This window comes from Gobio gobio, assembly GCF_949357685.1.
Source record: "Gobio gobio genome assembly, chromosome: 1".
In the NCBI taxonomy this organism is placed as follows: domain Eukaryota; kingdom Metazoa; phylum Chordata; class Actinopteri; order Cypriniformes; family Gobionidae; genus Gobio; species Gobio gobio.
This window is the reverse complement of record NC_137097.1, coordinates 68,610,630-68,635,403: the sequence shown is the minus strand read 5'-3', so window position 1 is coordinate 68,635,403 and position 24,774 is coordinate 68,610,630. Positions and strand designations below refer to the sequence as shown.

Here is a 24,774-nt window from a genome sequence, read left to right as displayed (position 1 = left end):
GTGTGTGTGTGTGTGTGTGATGGGTAGGTTTAGGGGCAGTGTGTGTGTGTGTGTGTGTGTGTGTGTGTGTGTGTGTGTGTGTGTGTGTGTGTGTGTGTGTGTGTGTGTGATGGGTAGGTTTAGGGGCAGGACAAACAAAGGGACCCGAAGGTCCTGAGTGTGACTATTTTTTTTTACAACCACTTAGACTTTCCAAATCCTGTCCCCAATTTTTGGGGGTTCATATACCAAGTACCAATAAAGTCACCAAGTTTCGGACCATTCCAATGAAGCTACGATTAAAATAAATAAATATATAAAACGCAAGATCCACAATAGTGGTAAAAATGTGCTATTGCGTGATAAAAATGCTCAATGTGTCCACCGGATGGAACTGATCTCATTTAAAAAATTGCTTTCATGAGGCCTAGGCTTGACTCTAAAATGAAATACAGCTTTAATAAAAAAAAAATTATATATATATACATATATATATACATATACATATACATATACACGTTTTTTTATTATATTCAATGGGAAAAAATGGGTTATAATTATTGCTTAAAAATTAATTATAAATCTTAAAATTATCTCAAAACACCAAAAAAGAAAAGAAAAAATATTATTGAACAAAAATATATTTCATCGATTTTACTCAAATCTTTTTTTATCTTAATCCCGCCCTCCGGGTCATTTTTGACCCGAAGGTCCTGAGTGTGACCCATAAATGAAGAACCTCAGAGGGTTAAATATGTAATTTTTGTGGTCAAAGATGAGTTTATTGACTACAGGGGGAAGTTCATTAAACATTTGAACAGAAAAATTGATAATATCACAGTTAGGTATCTTGTAGACATCCTTGAGTGATCTGTGTTTCTACCTGTGTGTAGAAGAGCAGGTGTTCTCGCACGGTGAGGTTGTCGAAGAGCACGTCGTGCTGCGGGCAAAGACCCAGGCTGCGGCGGATCAGAGCCATATCCTGACATATGTCATAACCATTAATGTAAGCACGGCCCCTGCTGGGTGGGAAAAGGCCTGGGAATGACGAAACAAACACAATTCAAATTGTGTGAAGAAGCGATAAACCCTGACTGACCTCCATTATCACTGTTTATGCGGTAGAAGCAGAATCAAGCTGCTAGCTATTAGAGATAACGCTTCGCGTGTCTTAGTAAGCATTAATGTGTGTGACCAGAGGGTTTTATTCAGCTGCATATGACTTCTGTAAGTTGCTCTGGATAAGAACATTTGCTTAAATGCCATAAATATAAAAGACTGTCAAGCTACAAGCTAATTTCAAGGTAAATAAAAACACAAAAAGATACACTTGCTTGTAGCTATAGGCTGCTAATAAACTGTGAAGGTTTTAAAGGAGGCAATATGTTATAAAAATATAACTTATAATCAGATTATATACAATGTTATGAATTTTTTTTCTAGCTAGCTACTAGCTAAGCATACATTCAGGTCAATTAAAAGCTTCACTAGCTTGTAGCGAGCTATAAAAAGCTGCTAACAAAGAAGCAAAACTGAAGGTATTTAAGGGGACATCTCATTTAAAAATATAACAATGTTATGAAATTATTTTCTAGCTAGCTACAAGCTAAGCATACATTCAATGTCAATTAAAAGCTTCACTAGCTTGTAGCGAGCTATACAAGCTGCTAACAAAGAAGCAAAACTGAAGGTATTTAAGGGGACATCTCATTTAAAAAAATAACAATCAGTTTATATAACATAATCAGTTTATATACAGTGTTATTCAATTATTTTCTAGCTAGCTACAAGCTTAGCGTACATTCAAGGTCAATTAAAAGCTTCACTAGCTTGTAGCTAGCTATACAAGCTGCTAACAAAGTAGCAAAACTGAAGGTATTTAAGGGGACAATCTCGTTTTAAAAATATAACAATCAGTTTATATACAATGTTATGAAATAATTTTCTAGCTAGCTACAAGCTAATCACAGTTTAAAGGTAAATTAACAGCTAGACTAACTTGTAGCAAGCTGCTAGCAACAAATAGCTAAACTGTGATATATTTAAAGGAGCAATATCTATTAGAGTGAATCTTTTAGAAAAATAGATATTATAATCTGTTGCTTGCAAAGATATTTTCAATCTCGCTACAAGCTAATCATAATTTAAAGTAGTTAAATAGTCAAACTACTATTTTAAAGTACTTATTTAGCTACTTTTTGTTAGTAGCTTGTAATGTATCAATTTAATAGGACAAAATCATTTAAATTATCATCATTATATGTATGATTCAGTTAAAACTATGATACATAACATTAAATTAACTTAAATTAAATCATAAAAATAATGCTAAATATTTTGTTTAAGTAAATGGAGGATGTTCCAAAACACTATACAGATATGATTCAAATGAATCATTTATTGAACCAGTTCATTAAAATGAACCACTCAAATGAACTGACTCACCTTTCCTGACAGGGACAGTTGTCACACTGCTTACAAACTTCACTAAAGTACATTAAAACTCTCACCTGTCAGCATTGATAGTGTGGTTGTCTTGCCCGCTCCATTGTGGCCGAGCAGGACCGTGATCTGGCCTTCGAACATGTTGAGTGTTAAATCCCTCACCGCCTCCTTGATCTTATTGCCCACTTTGAACACCTGTGACAGAATGATCCACATGTTTACCTTCTCCAACAGTTTCTAGAGGAAACCCATGTCTCTGTCACACTGACCTTGCACACACACAGAGTCTACCATCTGTCCCCTATGAATCTAATAATATTAATGCAAAACACGGATACCTTAGCCAAATGTTTGATCTTGACCCCCGAGACCAGTCCAGCTGGCTCCTCTTCGATAAATTCTCCCTTGGTCGCCTTCTCGGCTTCCTCGTCATCCTCCTTCTCCTTCAGAAAGGCCACGCGAGGGCTGCTGCACCAGTACGAGGGCTGAGGGCAGATCAAGAGGTGAAATATTAGACACCCATTTTTCCCCCCTTAAATATCATAAAAGTGTTTTTTTCTATTTAAGGACCCGCTGGGACTTTTTGTTATTCACACACATGCTCCTAAATACATTTTACAGTTCGCACACATCTAATGCGAGTGAAATGCTCACACTGTTGAGCCCTGAAGGTTATTCACATAATGTTTTCTCTCATAAACAAGTGTCAATGTCAACATTATCTTGTGCCCAAAGGTGCGGTCATATTAACGTCATTTCGGCTCAATTTGGCGGGTTAAAACAGTCCACTGTCTATTGTCAATAGTGTAGCAATGTATGAAGCACAGGAGTCACTTTCAAACAAGACGCTTTCTGTCGGTTGATACGGCAAATTCGCTTGCCGAAAATATCTCAACGTGAAATACCCGATTACCTGGATTCCTACTGAAATGACTGGATCCAGACGGTAAATGTGACACTTTTTTTTAACCCATTTTATTGCAAATTGTAAATCTTCCCTGCTGAAAAACATGCTTAAACCAGTTTAAGCTGGTTTGCTGGTCTTAATTGATTTAAGATGTTCTCCAAGCCAGACCAAGCTAGTCTTTAGATGGTTGAAAAGTGCCCAAAACTCCTCTAAACCAAGCGGCAACCTCCCGCAGTTTCTCTTGAAGCCAATCCGGAAGTGACTTAAACTGCAATTCATCGACTGGCCACTAGGGACCAGTGTTGGGGAAAGTTACTTTGAAAAGTAATGCATTACAATATTGCGTTACTCCCTTAAAAAGTAACTAATGGAGTTACTTAGTTACTTTTTAAGAAAAGTAATGCGTTACGTTACTTTTGCGTTACTTTTTGTCAGCTGGGCTGGGCTTGTTTTTGTTTTTTTATAACAAAAAAGTTCTATTTTTGTGCAACGGTAAAGACCTCTTCATACCAAAATTTAAATAATAAGCCAAGGCTGAGGTAAAAATGCTAATTCCCGCATGAACATTAGAGGGCGCAGCTCTGCTGCCATTCTGGATAACGGTAGAATAGGATGCAGGAGAAAAAAGTTTTACCAATAAAAACAAAAAATCTAGCAATTTTTATCATCAAAGGTCAGCAGCAAGACATTGGTAAATTAAATAGAATAGGATAGGAGAAAAAAGTTTTACCAATAAAAACTAAAAATCTAGTAATTTTTATCATCAAAGGTCAGCAGCAAGACATTGGTAAATTAAATATAAAGGTAGATTAAATGCATAAAAATAGTTGTTTTATTTAAGATTTAATTATTGGAGGTTTGCATATTCTGATTTTGCATTTGACTGATTTTATTAATTTTGAGGAGTACAGAATCTTTATTATGCAAGTGAGATAAATAAATGCTCCTACAAAAATGGAACTACAATAACCCTCATGTTCACACACACGCCTCTGCACTTATTTTCTCAACATGGGGGCAGGAGAGCTGTCAGTCAAATTAATGTGAAAAAGTAACCCAGATATTTTGTTGTAAATTCGAAAAGTAATGCGTTACTTTACTAGATACTTGGAAAAAGTAATATTATTACGCAACTCAAGTTACTTGTAATGCGTTACCCCCAACACTGCTAGGGACAGGCTCCAGAAGGAGCAGAATCTCATTGAGCCTCATGTTAAAATGCCCAACTTTACAGCAGAAAAAAACATGTTTACAGTCTGGAACAAATTGGGGTTTTGGTCTATTCGGCTAATTTTGCCCTTCATGACGACTGTGAGGGAGGTACATTTTTTCATAACTAATTAGTTTACATTATATAAAGCCTTAAAGTCCTGCATAATTAAGGGCGTGGTCACTTTGAGTGACAGGTGGATTGCCGTTTGTCTGCTGTCTGTTAGTCATCACGTCACCTCAGCTCCGCCCACGTCCCGCCTCTTTGCCCATTTTCTGTTATTCGGGAGTGACACGCAATGACGTGCTGCCAAAATGGCAACGGCCAGCTCGACCCTACTTTACGCTTCAAAACTGCTCTTCAGAATCCTATGGGGTGACGTCACGTCCATATTTTCTTTACAGTCTATGCTCTAAACCAGTGGTTCTCAAGCTTTTTAGACAACAAAAACCACAATAAACAATATCCGAAACCCCATGGGCCCTATTTTAACGATCTGAGCGCATGGTCTGAAGCGCAGGCGTACTTAGGGAGTGTCCGAAATCCACTTTTGCTAATTAAACAACAAAAAAAGGAAGAAAAAAAAACGCCAGGCGCATTGTCCATAAGGGTTGTACCTTGTCTTTTAATGAGTAATGGGTGTGTTTTAGGTGTAATGTGCAATAAACCAATCAGAGTCTCGTCTCCCATTCCCTTTAAAAGCCAATTGCGCTCACACCATGGCGGATTCGCTATTTACATGAAGGAATTTGCGAGCAGAAAGACTGAACGCTTCTCCAGAGAGGAATCCTTTTATTTTGACTTTAGACCAGGTTTTTGTTGGTTAATGACGGAGTCGTTTTCAGTTCTTCAAAATAGCAACCCGCCAACAATGCGCCTGATCACACCTGGTTTTCAGACCAGCACGCCCCATGGGCGAACAAATGGGCGTGAGTGCATTTGCTATTTAAACAATGTGGCACTGGACGTGAAAATGATAACTGCGTCAGGCTGAAATTGCACCGAGTGTATGATACACTGAATAAATGCTCTTCTAACTGAGTAATTTTGTCTTGTTTCTAGTCTAAATATCAAAAAATTCTTAAATCAAGATGCTTTTACTAGATAAGTAAAATGACATACGATATTTTTTCTTGTTTTCTTTAAAATCAAATCAAAATGAAGTCAGTTTTTGCCTAAAACAAGCAAAATTATCTGCCAATGGGGTGAGAAAAATAATCTTGTTTCTGATTGAACTCTTGTTTCTGTCCCAAACAGAAATAAGATTATTTTTCTCACCCCATTGGCAGATAATTTTGCTTGTTTTAAGCAAAAACTCACTTCGTTTTTATTTTTTATCCCAGAAAACAAGAAAAAATATCTTATGTCATTTTACTTATCTAGTAAATGCATCTTGATATAAGCATTTTTAGATATTTGGACTGGAAACAAGACAAAAATACTAAATAAGAAGAGCATTTTTTTTTTTTTGCAGTGTAGGCCCCATGGCTTTTCCAGGTGCTCATGATTTACTGGATAAGGTTAAAAAAAAATTTTTTTAATTCTCTCTCACAAATTATACCTGATAAAATATACAATTTGCATGACTAGAAAAAATGTGCAAAAATTCCAATAGAGTCATAATTTCTTAATATACGTTCTCATATATGCAGGTTTTCCTAGACAGTGGAAACCCTGGTATCTTGATTTTTTGTTGTTGTTTTATCTTATTTTAATGCTTGTTTTGTCTTATATCATTTGGAAGTTTGCTAAGACTTGATAACCACGGCTCTAAAACCAACCAGAAGACCAGGCAGGAAACCAGCTAAGACCGTAAAACCAGCTTAGGCTGGTATAAGATGTTTATATCAGCAGATTGATCAAGTAAAAATGCACATTTCATCTACAAGGTGCAAAATTTAAGGTGACATTCATCATGTCTGTGTGGTTCAAAAGTGCCAATTCCCACAACGGTAATAGAGATGCTTGAGTTAGAAAACAAGTTTAAGAAATTCTTGTAAACCATTAAATCTGTGAAAACATTTACAGGATGGCTCAAAAACCAGGTCACCACAAATCAGTGTGTGATGCAGTGGTTACGCTGGTTTCAGACAGCATTTGTGTATACACGTGCTAGACATCTAAGGTGTGACCCAGAAGGCCATTGTTCCATACCACTTTCAGCGGGGTCTTTATTACCGGCCCGTTGATAAGCCAGTCTGCAAACACAAGCACTGACGCAGCGGGTGCCCTACATATACAATAGCTCTGTGCAAACTGCGTCTCTGTTCTTCATACCCTCCCTCTTCACAGCCGACAGTAAATCCTGTACGTCAGGAGATAAGGTTGTGCATGCACTTCCTGGCCGTTTTGATGTCACAAGTAAGGTTTCCTGTCTTTCAAAGGCCCATCAGGGAGGCACTTCAGTTGTGCACATGCTGGTTCTCACTCTTTCACACGTTAAAGACTTCCCCTGGGTGAACCGCTAACCTCTGCTACAAGTTCACAAGGCCGAAATTAGCTGTTTTGACCATAGTTTCGCAAGAACGCTAACCCATGTGATGAGCACGAGGGCTTTTGAGGATTGAGGAAATAATCAATGCACTCACATGGAAAACTGTAATGGTCAAAAACACTGAGCATAGTTTTTGAGAACTTTTGACTACACTCTTAACCCTCTGGTGCTCTTCGTTTAGGGGTTGCATTGGTCATCTTCCCCGTCATAAGTGACCGGACACCTAAAAATTAAACTTCCTCCACCCCAGTAAAACCAATGCAATTTATTTTTCTTCAATAATATTTTTTCTTTTTAATTTTGTATTTTGAGATGATTTGATGGTATATTTTTATATTTATGCAATACTTATGGTCTATTTTTGCCATTGAAAATTATTTAATTTTTTATTTTAATTTTTTTATTATTGCAGTATTTCAGGTTAAAATGGAGACTAGGCCTTCAAAATAATTTTTTGTGAAGGCAGATTAGCGCCCTCTTTTGGAATTATTTAAGAAATCATGCAACCATGTGTGTAACCACTAGAGGTCTCCCTAATTCCCTAGTTCTGTTTTGAACACATTTAATGTTTTTTTTTTTTTTGATGGATTTGAATATATATTTAAAAAATCTCAAAGACTATAAAGTTTTGGACATTTTTTTTTTTTGTTAGAAATATAGATTTTTTTTTCTGTGAATTGGTGTTTTTGCAGATTTCCCATTAATTCCCTATGGTGTCATTTTTTACCGATTTTTTGTGTGTTCACATACCTAATGCTAGAAAAGTCACCAAGTTTCATATCATTCTGATGAAGCTGTCATTTTTAAAAATTCCAAATGTGGTTCATAGGTTCAGTTTTTCATAGGTGTGTGTGTGTGTGTGTATAAGTGTGCATGTGTGTGAGTGGATGTGTCAATATCACACTCTTGATGTTTTAGAGTGTCACCCCTTTACTGCTGTGTACTTTTTTTCAGCATTGTGGCCGATTTGTAGATTGTATACACAAATATTCAGTTAATTTTTGTGTTTTTGCCGATTTCCCATTCATTTCCTATGACCGGAGACAATGAATGCTACTTTTTTTTCTAACAACCAATTAGCATGCTCGAATCATGACCCCAATTTTTTTTGTGTGTTTACATACCTAATGCAAGAAAAGTCACCAAGTTTCATATCATTCTGATGAAGCTGTGATTTTTAAAATTTCAAAACAGAAAGTTTTCCGGTCAGAAGTGACCGAAGAGCACCAGAGGGTTAAAAAGAAAAGTTCTTGGTGCCGATAGCCTCGTGGGCAGCGCTGACATATAGGGCCGTTGCGCTTCGGGGAACCCAGGAACCCCGACTCATGGAGCTTTCCCAACGTAAAACGTTCGTAAAATGGTTTTACAAACGATTTACACCAATTCGTTCTGCTCGTGTTTCATGAATGATGCCCATTGTACATGTTTAAAATACGTACCAGGATGAAGAAGTACCACGGAAGAGGGACTCCATACTCTCCCGGAAACACTGCTTCTATGTACCAGGCGACCAGACCGTACAGCACAGCGTCCAGCAGCAGCAGCCCGAGCACCTGGGCCAGGGAGAAGTCATCGTCCACCGTTACCGGATCAAACAGGTTATCCCACTGGATGCCCGTCCCTGAGGACAACGTAGAACAAGCTTTAAGGGTTAGCTCACCCAAAAATAAATTGTGTCATTAATTACTCACCCTCGTGTCGTTCGACACCCGTCAGACCTCCGTTCATCTTCGGAACACAAATGAAGATATTTTAGTTGAAATCTGATGGCTCTGAAAGGCCTCCATTGGCTCAATGGCACGGTTCACTCTCAAGACCCTTAAAAGGCACTAAAGACGTCGTTACAAAGTCCATCTCACTACAGTGGTTCTAAAATAACTTTATGAATCGGCAAGAATAGTTTTTGTGCACAAAAAAACCCCCTAAATAACGACTTACATAGTGATGACGATTTCTAAACACGGCCTCATGAAGCTTCGAAGCGTTATGAATCAGTGAGTCGATTCAGCAGTTTGAATCGCCAAATTTCAGCAGTTTGACACGTGATCCGAATCATGATTCGACTCACTGATTCATAACGCTTCAAAGCTTCATGATGCCTTGTTTTGAAATCATCATCACTATATAAGTCGTTATTTAGGGTTTTTTTGTGCACAAAAACTATTCTCGCCGATTCATAAAGTTATTGTAGAGCCACTGTAGTGAGATGGACTTTGTAACGACGTCTTTAGTGCCTTTTAAGGGTCTTGAGAGTGAACCGTGCCATTGTGCCAATGGAGGCCTTTCAGAGCCATCAGATTTCAGCTAAAATATCTTAATTTCTGTTCCGAAGATGAACGGAGGTCTGACGGGTGTCCAACGACATGAGGGTAATATATTAATGACAGAATTTTCATTTTTGGGTGAACTAACCCTTTAAGAAGCATGTCAGCACGATTAAAGCAACAATAGTGTCAGGTTTAGTTCGACCCCCTTACCTTTGCCCTCAAACATGCCGATCAGCTGTGCTCCCATGGCCATGGCCACATTGGAGATGAGGCAGGCGGAGACTTTCTGGGCGTGCGATAGCAGGTCATAGTGAGGCCACAGGAAGACGTACGGCAGGTAGCTCAGGAAGTAGATGAAGCCGCCTGCTGCTGCCGCCACATTCGCTGCGGGAGGGAATGACACTGAAATTAGGTTTTGATGAAAACTTGTTCAGGTCATAAGCACTGAAAAAGAAAGTTATACAAAATTATATTTTACTTTAAGATGCCTTTTTAAGATCTGTGAAATGTTTTGCATCATGTTTTATGACAAGCATGTTTTATTCCCCCCACAAATTCTCATACCGTAAAGAGCATGACTTTTTTTTTTTTGGTTGGTATTTCCAGATTTTCGCAATGTTGATTCTCTAAATAAAATGACTATTATGGTGATTTATATAAAGGCAACAAAACAAATACTATTATCATTACTTATAAATACTGTAATATTTGTTTTTACAGTTTAATAAAAAAAAATTAAACAATTGAAATAGCATTTCGTTCACATTATATTAATGTAAATTCTGAGAGAAATGTATGGAAGCCTACAAAAATGTAAAAATGTCAATTGTAAAAGTACCAAAACAAACTACCAATTATCTTTCCCATCTTTTCTAGAACATCACTCAAATACGCTGATTTGATGCTTAAGAAACATTTATTATTTTATCAAAAACATAATATTTCTTAATATTTTTGTGGAAACAGTGATACATTTTTTCAGGAGTCTTTGATGAACAGAACATTCAAAAGAACAGCTTTTACTTGAAATAGAAATATTTTGTAGCATTATAAATGTTTTTACTGTCTCCTTTGAAGGTAATGCATCCTTATTGAATAAAAGTATTAATTTCTTAATTAATATTAAGGGTCAAATGCTATTTCATGCATTCTGACTTATTTACCCAGTTAAAGAGTTGGATTCTCATGCTAAAAATGTCCAAAATCTCAAAAAACTAGTATTTCTGTGCTAAATACACTCCTTCAGGAGAAGTTTCGTAACGAGTATGGCCCTGTATGTCGTCATAAAGGGCAGAATTCCTGGTATGGGCCCTTCTCCCGGATGAGCACGTGCACATCAACCAGAGCGAGAGCAAGAGCCGCCCATCAACGAGCTTCGTTTGGTCACAGAAGCCATCGGCAGAGCTGCCATTTTGTCCACAAAATCAATGTCACTAAAGAAGTGTGTTTCTGTTTGTGAGGGAGAGATAACCTTGTTCAGCGGAGTACTGCGAGTGTGTTTGTTTGTAAAAAAGACTATATGGCTTCCAGTTCAACCTCGTCCACATTCGACACGGTGCCATCGAGTGTTAAAACGCGAAAGGCGAAGCTTGAATTTACGGGTATGTCCCTCTTTGGCTGATGTACTTTCAAGATGGAGGGGCAACATGGCGACCGGCATCCGAACCCCTCACCCGTATGTATTTTCAATGGCATATTATAAACTTACGAGAATACTTTATCACTTGAAAGAAGTAAATATGCATTAATGAGCACATATATTTTTGAAAGAACTAAGTGTTTTTAGCTAAGAATAAACTAAAAAAGTTACACAGTGTAGCTTTAAAGAAATATCTTACGGACCCCAAACCTTTGAACGGTAGTAGTCATTTTAAAAATTACCACATTTCTTTGGAAGCCTGTTAAAAATAAGAAATTATTTTTGGGTGAATGTGACCTGGACATTTTGTGTGACATTCTCCCTCACATATACCCACCAACATGCGTTTCAGCGTGTGGGATTGAAGGATGGACATGTGATGTGAAATAGTTCAAACCCCTGCACTCACAAACACAGCCTTGAACATCATTCAGGCCCTCAGACCCTCAACCAGCCACAAATGAGTGAAATAGGGAGGTGAAGAGTAGCACTGCTGTTCAACAAATGGAACAAAATGACACACTGGGCTATTTTTACATTCACATCTCAAAAGGGACGCATGGATGCGGAGAGCCTCTTCAGACTCAACAATATGTCATTTGGGGTTTGAATGGGCTGGACAAGCAGAGCAGGACGTGTTGATTAAGGTCCATTTTCAGCCTCTCTAAACCCGAAGGAGGACAAGTCTCTATGCGCTTTTGAATAAAGCAGGTCGTTGAATCGCACAGATTCGATTTCAGACATGTGGCCTCTCTAGGTGTAAGAAAAAACAGCCAGCCTTGTTCTATACATCACGTATATATCAGCTGTTTAAAACCTTCTCAAATAGTGACTGCATGATAAAGATCCCGTCAATAAAATGCTCAAGTTTAATTAACCTTTAAAATAAAAGATGACATTGTATACAGATTATTAAGAGTTTTTTTCATTATTTTGATATTATTTTCATGATAATTAAACACATTTAGCAAAAAGAGGGGTCAATGAGGTCAATATTGCTCAATAAGTGACAAAATAACGCTAATGATATTACACAGCGCCTGAAAATAGTCCCCAGGTCGTCACGTTGGTTATGTTGATGGAAGTTAGTCTATTTTCAGGCGCTGTGTAATATCATTGCGCCGCTGCACCCGTGGGATAATAGCAAAGTTCCTCGATCATTACGCAGGAATGAGAGTATAGTTCCTTGCCATATCAGTCTAGAAAATCGCAACTTTTCATTTTCCGTCGGTCTTAGCACACCAGTGTTAATTTTGACAGCAAATTTTGATTTAGTTTTAGTCATATTGAAGTCACCTGAATTGTTTTGAGTTTTAGTCTAGTTTTAGTCGACTAAATATCATAAGATTTTAGTCGACTAAATCTACAGTAGGTTTAGTCTCCTAAAATCTAATGAGTTTAGTTCAATTGTGATACATTAAGCATTTAAGACTGTCACTTGAACTGACATTTTGACAGCATTTTGTTTTTGACATTAAAAATACACGAAAGAGAGCTCAATTCACTTTTTTAGTTTTTTAAAAAACATCTATATAGTTTTTATAACTTTGTATTTCTGTTTTAGTCAGTAGGCCATATCAGGCTAAGCTAAAGCTTCAAATAAGTTTGTTTATTTTATTTATGTTTTAATTTCAGTTAACATTTATTTAATTTCAAGAAATGAAGATTTTTTTAAATGGTTTTAGTGAACTATCATAACTCTGATACTTTATTGAATATGTGTCAAATACTGGTCTTTCCTACTGACTATAAATTAAATGGGAATGAAATTAAATACAGTTTATTGTGTAACCAAAAACGAATATATAATGCGTAACTTTTAATGATAAACAAGCTCGAAATACACCGGGACTCTTATTTTGAAATGCATGTGCCTCTGTTGCAGTTGCAGGAGCTCATTCAAGTTCAGGAGATAAAATATGCATTGTTACAACCGTCTAAAACATATTACTATATAAACATGGTAAAGTAAACATTGTCATTATTCATCAGCATTAGTTCAGAAACATTTGCCCGGCATAAATGTGTGTTATTCAGTGATTGTGAGCCGCTCTGGAGCGCTGGATTGGGGATGAGCCTGTAGAAGCAACAGCGCCGTGTTTTCCAGCGGTTAGATCTGCTCAAATCAAATGTGCGCATCTGTTACACAGGACATCAGTTCTGACTCGATCTCTTCGCTAATCGACCCTCACTCACATTTGTCTCGTTTTTATTTGTTGACGAAAATGACAGTTGATTTTCGCAATAGTTTTTGTCATCCAACACTAGTTTTTATTTAGTTATCGTCTAGTTTTCGTTAGTGAAAAAAGGTTTCGTCAACGAAATTAACACTGTAGCACACGATGTAACTTTACACATCACAACATGTAAATATGAAAATGTTGGCGTTATTTTGTCACTTATTGAGCAGAAGGCTAGCTGGAGCCATTTACCTCCAGTCTTTGTGCTAAGCTAGGCTAGCGGTGGATGCGTCAGACAGAGTTATGGCACGCACGGAGATGAGAATGGTATGTATGGAGTTATCTAACCCTAGGGGATACGGCGAATAAGCTAAAGTCCCAAAAAGTCGGCGTGTTCCTTTAAATAATTCCCGCCCAAGGCGTTCACAAAAAAAGGGAGCAAGGCCTTGTTGAGTTAGTTAGTACTGTGTTGAAACTCACGATTATGGTAAGGGACCTGACATTTACAAAACACGCTTGAAGCGGTTGACCAATCAGAGCACACTGAGCTTTTCAGAAGGAGGGGCTTCATAGAGACAGGAACTAAACATAGTGATACTGACAGACTGGGAAGAGAGGTGCCGCAACAATGTCAAATATGTGGAAAATGCGTTTTTTGAACATTCAAGCATGAAAACCGATTCTAGTAGATCCTAAAAACAAAATCAACTTTGAAAATCAAAAAATCAAATCAAAATCACCTCATTTCATGCAAAAACTCTCCATTAAGCAACACAGAGGCCTTTGCGAGTAAAAAAAGACCTCAAATCAGTGTAGTTTCCATAATGAGTAAGTTGCGAACAAAATACCACTATAAAAACTGATTCAAACGACGGGTCTGTACAACAATGGCCATTTGATTTGATATTATTTCTTCTCATGAGGATGAACAGTTATACACATATTATTATTAGTTCACTTGAGGGCCGCCGTGCACACGAGCACCAATCAAACGCAAAAAAGTCCAGCTCACTAAAAGCATTTCAAGCATCAAAAAGGGTCAATGGCTGCAACCTGAACATTTTCCCCCAGCTGGTTACCTGCTTTAACACACACTTTGCGACTTTGTTTTGCAGAGAAAAGAAATAACTAGAGCAGGTAACGGACAATGGAGAGATGATTTTCAAAAGCGTTATGCACGCAGTGTAAATTTAACAATCAGTAACTTGTTATGTTTGTGCACGTATTTAGACAAAGATATAGCCAATTTAGTGCCCTCCTTTGGCCACCGTTTCTTGCTCTTCGTTCACATTGTTCTATCACTTTCCTTTGATTATGAGGTTTTGCCTCTCATCGAAATAAGCCTGCTCGATTCAAAACCACTGTGTGAGTGTGCCGATGAGAGCTATAAATGTACACCATCATGGTCCTTGAGAGAATACAGCGTAATGACTACTACGTTCTGTGATAATGAGAGTTGGAGAACTCACCCCTGGAGAAGAACACGCTGATCATGAAGCTGAAGTTAATGGTAGATATGGCAAACACCAGCAGGAAGAAAAACACCAGCGTGGGGTCACTGTAGGTCAACACCGATCCATTAGGACTCACCTGATAGAAAACAAGACATACACATCAACTATATATGATTGTTCGGCAAAACTAGCACATAGTGTGGACTACTAAAGATAGGAATTCATTCTGATTCCCAGAAATGTATGAAAATGAAAATATTCATGTAGAAATATTTGCTGCTTCAGAGAATTTTATTATGACAATTATTATGTCCAAATTTCACAATTCTAAATAAAGCAACTTTATAGTCTAACGTTTTCTACAAGTACTTATTTGAATTGTACATGCACAGCTACAAGAATATTTTTGGTGCGCCAAAAAACCCCAAAATAACGGATGTAACGGTATGAAAATTTCATTTCACGATTATAGTGACCCAAATTATCACGATTATCAATATTATCACGGTTTTGTTCAAATTAGATGAAAGTGTTCAAAAAGAACAGATGCACACACTGAAAACATTTCAACAAGTTTTATATTTGAAAATCAACAAACAACTAAAACGAGCAGCTCTATGCACTTTTTTTAAAGCTACACTGTGTGATATTTTCCCCCATCTAGCGGTGAAAAGGTATATGACCATCCAGTGAATATTAGTTTCTCTTCGTCTCAATTCCGATTTCGTTTTAACTCCTACGGTGGCCGATTTAGTCCAAGATTAACATGGCTTCCAGTTCGACCTCGTCCACATTCGACACGGTGCCATCGAGTGTTAAAATGCGAAAGGCGAAGCTTGAATTTACGGGTATGTCCCTCTTTGGCTAATGTACTTTCAAGATGGAGAGGCAACATGGCGACCCGCATTCGAACCCCTCACCCGTATGTATTTTCAATGGCATATTATAAACTTTACGAGAATACTTTATTACTTGAAAGAAGAAGTGTCTTTAGCTAAGAATAAGCTAAAAAAGTTACACAGTGTAGCTTTAAGCAAGATTCTGTTTACACATTATAACAGCGCACATCCACGTATCACGACGGACGCGCGCTCGCGTTTCATTCAAACGCAACTTAAGTCTTACGTCTCAGTTTTTGACTGAATTGAAAATGAAATCAGAGGACTTTACAGTTAATACTACTATAATTCTTAATATAACTTCTTGTGATCATCTTGTCTGGACGATTGTTTTGTCCACTGTACAAAATGGATTTACAAACAGGTAAGATTTAAAACATTAATCTCAATACAATATGTCCCCGTAATTATGTATGTGGTAAAGAAAATCTGTGTAATAAGTGTACAATGAATATACATTATTATCCTTTAAATGTCACCCTAGTCTTGTCTGAACTTGTTCGTTCGTCTTTGGCTCAAGCTTCACGTTATTCTTTCCCAGACGTAGTTTTCGTGAAAGTCCACTTGCCTTGCGTACGCAGATATGAAGTGTTTCCCCCTATTGCAGCTACTTTCATTTTGCATGTTCTGCAGACAGGGGGACCATCTTCGATTAAGGGCGTTTTCACACCTGGAAGTCCGCACCAAGGTCCGAACCGAAGTTCATGTTTTGATACATTTTATACATTCGGTTAGTTTTGGTTTGGTTTCACATTGCAATTATGCGAGCGCACTAAAGAACTTTACATGACACACTCGCGTCCACTCGTCATCATCTCTGTGGGCGGCATCTGGACATTGATTGGATTGTAAACGGACGTGCGTCTGACGTCAGCGTCTTTGACAAGAATGAATGAACGGACGCATATCGTTGCCACTATTGAACAGTGCGCATTGCTTGACTATTTTATTTTTGTTACGTTTAAAAGTGGACATTTCAAGCTTTATATATACACATACTTCTCATGTTTGTGAGACGAGTAGCTGCCGAGTTTGGGTTTATTTGAGACGTGCTCCAGTTCATGTATAAAGCATGTGATCGCTCCCGCGATTATTGTCTGCTATAGACTATTTGCTTCTTATTTATTAAATCCAGGCAAATGGCTGATTAAACGTTGATTAAAATTAAGATACAATTTATACAAAACGAAATTCACATTAAAGAAAGGCTTTCTAAGCAAAATCATACAAAATTTATTTCAAAATCTTTTCTGACCTTCTGTCTTCTGACATATTGCGCATCTTTTCACTTTTCATAATCAATGCAGCCTAGATGAAATTTAAAAATAACATTATAATATTTAAACATAAACAGGAACTTCCTGTAAATGGTCTGAAAGTACGAACCATACAGAAAATGCTTTCACACTAGAAACGAACCGAACCTTTGTTCAGTTTGATCCGGACCGAGACTACCTCTTTTCGTCTGACCAAATGTCGTCTGTTTGGTCCGGACCGTGGTACGGGGGAGGTTTCACATCTGTAATTTTGATTCGGACCAAACTGAAAAGTCAGAAAATCCGGACCAAACAAGGTAGGTGTGCAAGCGCCCTTAGTTTCCCTCAGGACTTTTGTAAAAGCCAAAAGATGATCCAACCTCAGATTTGAAAAATCTATCACCGCTGTCACTGCCTTCTGCAATTTCCTCTCATTCAAAACACAACGTTGCGCGCTGTGCCTGCGCCAGACTGACGCTGGACAGGATTGAGCGCAAGTTTTCAAAATCGTGATAATCAAACGTAGTTTTAATGATAACATAACAAAAATGGTACATTTTATTGTGGTTTATCGTGAAACCGGTAATCGTTCCATCCCTAACGACTTATATAGTGATGGCCGATTTCAAAACACTGCTTCATGAAGCTTCGGAGCGTTATGAATCAGTGTATCGAATCAGCGGTTCGGAGTGCCAAAGTCATGTGATTTCAACAGTTTGGCGGTTTGACACGCGATCCGAATCATGATTCGCTGATTCATAACGCTCCGAAGCTTCATGAAGCAGTGTTTTGAAATCGCCCATCACTATACAAGTCGTTATTTCGTTTGTTTGGCGCACCAAAAATATTCTCATGGCTTTTTAATATTAATATTGACCCACTGTACTCACATGAACTGATTTAAATATGCTTTTAGTACATTAATGGATCTTGAGAGAGGAAATGTCATTGCTGACTATGCAGGCCTCACTGAGCCATCGGATTTCAACACAAATATCTTCATTTGAGGTGTTATGGGTGTGGAACGACATGAGGGTGAGTAATAAATGACATTATTTTAATTTTTAGGAAAATAAAATACTCCTTTTCAGTTAGCACCTATACAATGTGTATCAGTGAAAACATGTAAACATTAAAGAAACGTTAACAAAACAAAATATTACGGGGGAGAAAAATGTGGTTCCAGTGTTTTTGTGGATCAAGTAGAACTGGTTCTAAATTCTCAACCCTAACGTTTACCCGTCAAAGAGTTAAAAAAACAAACATCATAGTGGTATTTCTAGAAACACAAGGTACTTAAAGAACAGATTAGATCACCATTGAGCCTCTGTTTACCTTGACGCAGAAGAGTACAGTGACAAAGAAGACGGAGATGGACAGGAAGAGGAAAAACATGAGGAACCAGGCGCTCCAGTGCAACCAGTTACTGAGACCCATCATGCGCATGTACTCCTGCAAAAGACACAAGACCATTACAACGTTACGTTTTCTTGCATCAAAACCAACATGATCCGGTTTCGACGCAAAAGTTCTTCACCTTTAGTTTTCGCTCCTTCTCTTGGACCACAGCGCGGATGATATTCAGAGAGGTGTAGGTGAAGCTGAGCACTAACAGCAGGGGCAGCTGGTTCTGGATGGCCAGGATGAAGACGTCGTAGATGAACGCTGGGTAAGGGAAACGGGAAAGCAGCACTTGCGTTTGCTTGAAGAGGGCCGCCGCCATCGTGCTGTTGTAGGCCTTCATGATGGCTCGGTCCACCGCGTGCTGCACCTGCAGGAAGCCCTCGCGATAATATCCTGTCAAAGAGATGTCAAATGTTCCACTGAATCAAACTTACAAGGTTTTAATTGAATCAAATGACCTGAGGAGCTTTCTGTTAAAGGGATATTCTGAGTTCTCTAAAAGTTGTGTTGAATAATTACCACAAAAATCATCACTTCCTTGTCTTCATAAAAAAAAATGTAATGAATCTGAATGGTATGAAACTTGGTGACTTTTGTCACACTTGCTATGTGAACACACACAAATTGGACTTGATTCAAAAAGACTATAAACTAGTCAAAATTGTGTTCATAACTGCCAAAAATAACTGCCATAGGAAATACGAAAAATACAGAGCAATTTTTTGGGGTACAATCTACAAAGAAAACAAAAAAAGCCACAATTTGGTTTACAGTGAGCTACTTACAATGAAAATTAATGCGGCCAATCCATGAACATAAAAAATAATATTTCATTTTAATAAAATAATTTTATGAATAAAATTATAATCTAAAATATGATTTTAGAAGTCCTCATAATTAGATAAAAAGTCAAAAATATGACATGCCAAGTCATAATTATAAGATAAAATGTTGAAAATATTATTTTAAATGTCCTCATTATTAGATAAAAAGTCAAAAATATGACATGCCAAGTCATAATTATAAGATAAAATGTTGAAAATATTATTTTAAATGTCCTCATTATTAGATAAAAAGTCATAAATATGACATGCTAAGTCATAATTATAAGATAAAATGTTGAAAATATGATTTTTTCAGAGCAATTTTTCGGGGTACAATCTACAAAAAAAAAAAAAAAAAAAAAAAAAAGCCAAAATTTGGTTTACAGTGAGCTACTTACAATGAAAATGAATGCGGCCAATCCATGAACATTAAAAATAATATTTCATTTTAATAAAATAATTTTAATTAAAACAAAATTATTGTAAAGTCATAAGACGTAAATAATATGAATGTTAAAATGATTTCGGGGTGAAAAAAAAAATGCACTCAATAACCTTCATTTATGTGAAAGATTGATATACACTCACCTAAAGGATTATTAGGAACACACACTAATACTGTGTTTGACCCCCTTTCACCTTCAGAACTGCCTTAATTCTACGTGGCATTGATTCAACAAGGTGCTGAAAGCATTCTTTAGAAATGTTGGCCCATATTGATAGGATAGCATCTTGCAGTTGATGGAGATTTGTGGGATGCACATCCAGGGCACGAAGCTCCCGATCCACCACATCCCAAAGATGCTCTATTGGGTTGAGATCTGGTGACTGTGGGGGCCATTTTAGTTCAGTGAACTCATTGTCATGTTCAAGAAACCAATTTGAAATGATTCAAGCTTTGTGACGGTGCATTATCCTGCTGGAAGTAGCCATCAGAGGATGGGGACATGGTGGTCATAAAGGGATGGACATGGTCAGAAACAATGCTCAGGTAGGCCGTGGCATTTAAACGATGCCCAATTGGCACTAAGGGGCCTAAAGTGTGCCAAGAAAACATCCCCCACACCATTACACCACCACCACCAGCCTGCACAGTGGTAACAAGGCATGATGGATCCATGTTCTCATTCTGTTTATGCCAAATTCTGACTCTACCATCTGAATGTCTCAACAGAAATCGAGACTCATCAGACCAGGCAACATTTTTCCAGTCTTCAACTGTCCAATTTTGGTGAGCTCGTGCAAATTGTAGCCTCTTTTTCCTATTTGTAGTGGAGATGAGTGGTACCCGGTGGGGTCTTCTGCTGTTGTAGCCCATCCGCCTCAAGGTTGTGCGTGTTGTGGCTTCACAAATGCTTTGCTGCAGACCTCGGTTGTAACGAGTGCTTATTTCAGTCAAAGTTGCTCTTCTATCAGCTTGAATCAGTCGGCCCATTCTCCTCTGACCTCTAGCATCAACAAGGCATTTTCGCCCACAGGACTGCCGCATACTGGATGTTTTTCCCTTTTCACACCATTCTTTGTAAACCCTAGAAATGGTTGTGCGTGAAAATCCCAGTAACTGAGCAGATTGTGAAATACTCAGACCGGCCCGTCTGGCACCAACAACCATGCCACGCTCAAAATAGCTTAAATCACCTTTCTTTCCCATTCTGACATTCAGTTTGGAGTTCAGGAGATTGTCTTGACCAGGACCACACCCCTAAATGCATTGAAGCAACTGCCATGTGATTGGTTGATTAGATAATTGCATTAATGATAAATTTAACAGGTGTTCCTAATAATCCTTTAGGTGAGTGTATATAGGGGAGCGAAGGCTGGCCCGTGTGGTCTGATCAAACAGACGAGCTACTGGAGCTCAAACTGCTCAAGAGGTTCTGATAGAAAGGTGTCAGAATACACAGTGCATCGCAGATTATTGCTAATATATATATATATATATATATATATATATATATATATATATATATATATATATATATATATATATATATATATATATATATATATATATATATATATATATATATATATATATATATATATATATATATATATATATATATATATACATACATACATATATATATATACAGTGAGGAAAATAAGTATTTGAACCTGGTAAAAATAAAATAGCAGGGTGTTCAAATACATATTTTCCTCACTGTTTTTTGCTATATATATATATATATATATATATATATATATATATATATAGCAACAAACTGAGATGCTCTGTGTATTCTTACACCTTTCTATCAGAACCAGCATTAACTTCTTGAGCAGTTTGAGCTCCAGTAGCTCGTCTGTTTGATCGGACCACACAGGCCAGCCTTCACTCCCCACGTGCATCAATGAGCCTCGGCCGCCCATGACCCTGTGGCCGGTTCACCACTGTTCCTTCCTTGGAGCACTTTTGATAGAGACTGACCACTGCAGACCGGGAACAGCCCACAAGAGCTGCGGTTTTGGAGATGCTCTGACCCAGTCGTCTAGCCATCACAATTTGGCCCTTGTCAAACTCGCTCAAATCCTTACGCTTGCCCATTTTTCCTGCTTCTAGCACAACAACTTTGAGGACAAAATGTTCACTTGCTGCCTAATATATCCCACCCACTAACAGGTGCCGTGATAATCAGTGTTATTCACTTCAGTGGTCATAATGTTATGCCTGATTGGTGTATATGTATACATCTTCACAAATTTGTGACTTTTGTCACACTTGCTATGCGATCACACAAACGAAACAAAAAAACTTTTCAAAAATGCTAAAAGGTTTTAAACAAATAGTCACACTTGTGTTATCGGTCAAAAATGACCCGCAATAGGAAATGAATGGGAAATATGAAGAGAGACACATATTTTTGGGGGTACAATGTACAAATCAGCCACGATGCAGAAATAAAACGCACGGCTATGACTTTAAAACACCTATAATAGGTGCTTCAGGATGGTACTATTTAAAGGTATGGGCATTATAAGTTATTATAATAATTATAAAGTTCTAGTGTAGACGTTCATTCAAAACTCCTCCTAATGGCTGTTCAAAGCATAATGAACCTTGAAGAGCAAAACACTCGCTCTGCTGTCTTTAGCACTTCCTGTCTAAAGCAACTCAATGCAATTAAATGCAGATGAAAGGACGACATTGAAGCATGAAGAGTCGTGAAAGCAGAGATCAAGCAGTCATTTGGAGCACTGTGCCAAAAATAGAGGTTGACAGTCATCAGAGATCACACAGGACACTGCCGATCTGAAGCTGTCGACGAATGACAACTACTCCAAATCACTTCCTCATCAATAGCTATCTCCGTCACGGGACAGGGAAGAGCTTGTCAAGCAAGCAACAGGCCGGTTTATCTCATCTGCTGATCAGTAAAGATTGTATCAGTCTGTTCAAGGAAGAATTCGTTTGGGAGATTCTTGATTACAGAGCATTTTGTTGCTGTTAGCATATTTTAATGCATAAAACATAAACATTTATCAGACATGCACATGCATTTACAGAGTCACCCTTGCGGGACAATGCATGACATGATATTTGCATGCCTTTTTTTTGTTTAACACGAAATCGATAGCCTGTTGGTTGCTTATGCTGGTTCACTGTTACCTCACAATCAACATTTCAATTATCATATAGTCATAATAGTGAGATAAAAAGTCAAAAATACGACATGCTAAGTCATAATTATAAGATAAAATGTTGAAAATATGATTTTAAAAGTCATAATAGTGAGATAAAAAGTCAAAAATATGACAAGCCAAGTCATAATAAGACAAAATGTTGAAAATATGATTTTAAAAGTCATAATAGTGAGATAAAAAGTCAAAAATACGACATTCTAAGTCATAATTATAAGATCAAATGTTGAAAATATGATTTTAAAAGTCCTCATTATTAGATAAAAAGTCAAAAATATGACATGCTGAGTCATAATTATAAGATCAAATGTTGAAAACATGATTTTAAGTCATAATAGTTAGATAAAACGTCAAAAATATGACATGCCAAGTCATAATTATAAGATCAAATGTTGAAAATATGATTTTAAAAGTCCTCATTATTAGATAAAAAGTCAAAAATACGACATGCTAATTCATAATTATAAGATCAAATGTTGAAAACATGATTTTAAAAGTCATAATAGTTAGATAAAACGTCAAAAATATGACATGCCAAGTCATAATTATAAGATAAAATGTTGAAAATATGATTTTAAAAGTCATAATAGTGAGATAAAAAGTCAAAAATATGACAAGCCAAGCCATAATAAGACAAAATGTTGAAAATATGATTTTAAAAGTCATAATAGTGAGATAAAAAGTCAAAAATACGACATTCTAAGTCATAATTATAAGATCAAATGTTGAAAATGATTTTAAAAGTCCTCATTATTAGATAAAAAGTCAAAAATATGACATGCTGAGTCATAATTATAAGATCAAATGTTGAAAACATGATTTTAAGTCATAATAGTTAGATAAAACGTCAAAAATATGACATGCCAAGTCATAATTATAAGATCAAATGTTGAAAATATGATTTTAAAAGTCCTCATTATTAGATAAAAAGTCAAAAATACGACATGCTAATTCATAATTATAAGATCAAATGTTGAAAACATGATTTTAAAAGTCATAATAGTTAGATAAAACGTCAAAAATATGACATGCCAAGTCATAATTATAAGATCAAATGTTGAAAATATGATTTTAAGTCATAATAGTTAGATAAAATGTCAAAAATATGACATGCCAAGTCACAATTATAAGATAAAATTTTTAAAATATGATTTTAAAAGTCCTCATTATTAGATAAAAAGTCAAAAATATGACATGCCAAGTCATTGTGAGATGAACAGTTGAAATTAGGACTTATAATAATATTTACATTATTGTTTTCATTTTGTGCAATATATTTTTTTACATGTGTTTTTACATTTTGAAATCAGTTTTTACAACAGAAATGAATCAAAAACTTACTTTAGCTTTTCATCTAAAACAAAATTGATGTCCTATCATCAGTGTAAAGCGGCTTTGAAGCATCTGTTGTGAAAAGCGCTATAGTCACGAAGGTGACGTGACATTTCCCACAATGCATCAGTGCGCTGACTGACCTGGCGTGCCGCCGTATTTCGTGTACTGTTCCCTGGGCCCGGGCAGCTGAAACAGCGGGAACAGGCTGAGCGTGTGCCAGTCCAGATCATTGTTGGGGTTGAACTCGGACTTCTCTCGGGCCGGAGCGTTTCTGGGGCTGGACGTGAAGCGCAGATGATAGCGGACCTGCCAGGAGATCAAGGGTTAATCAGCATAAGACTTACACACATCATCTTCATTCACAGCACATCCAGCTACTCTTATGGGCTGTGAAGCTACAACTACACATAATGTTTATTATATATATCTCAATATACACTTCAGAGCACGTGCAACATTAACTGAGGCTCAATGTGATTTTTCTGATAGATATTCCAATTATGATTTAAAGACATGACATTAAAAAACAAGTTTGTTGTGCTTGTTTGTGGGGCTGCAACATTGAAGCTATATATTAATATGACTATAAAATAATCAACAATCAATTAATAATAATGATTATTATTATTATTATTATTATTATTATTATTATTATTATTACTACTAAATAGCAAAATAAGAAATCATTCTGTTGTAAAATGTAACAATAAAATAAAGAAATTGAGTAGTTATTTTGATATTATAATTATTTATTTTTTATACAAATGTTTTTATTGATTTTCCTTATGCAACAATTATACATACAACATTAATTCAGATCTACATAGATATTTATTATT

General features: G+C 36.8%; 1 protein-coding gene across 1 annotated transcript in view; it reads right to left on the bottom strand.

The window, feature by feature from the left end:
• abca3b (ATP-binding cassette, sub-family A (ABC1), member 3b) overlaps positions 1-24,774 on the bottom strand; it is a 99,644-nt gene that overhangs the window by 42,508 nt on the left and 32,362 nt on the right. Inside the window, exons 5-13 of the mRNA XM_079827426.1 lie at positions 24,076-24,241; positions 18,268-18,527; positions 18,066-18,182; positions 14,591-14,711; positions 9,513-9,686; positions 8,475-8,656; positions 2,763-2,909; positions 2,490-2,619; positions 863-1,017 (exon numbers count right to left, since the gene is read on the bottom strand). Of these exons, the coding sequence (XP_079683552.1) occupies positions 863-1,017; positions 2,490-2,619; positions 2,763-2,909; positions 8,475-8,656; positions 9,513-9,686; positions 14,591-14,711; positions 18,066-18,182; positions 18,268-18,527; positions 24,076-24,241 (1,452 nt within the window). The remainder of the gene's footprint in view (positions 1-862; positions 1,018-2,489; positions 2,620-2,762; positions 2,910-8,474; positions 8,657-9,512; positions 9,687-14,590; positions 14,712-18,065; positions 18,183-18,267; positions 18,528-24,075; positions 24,242-24,774) is intronic.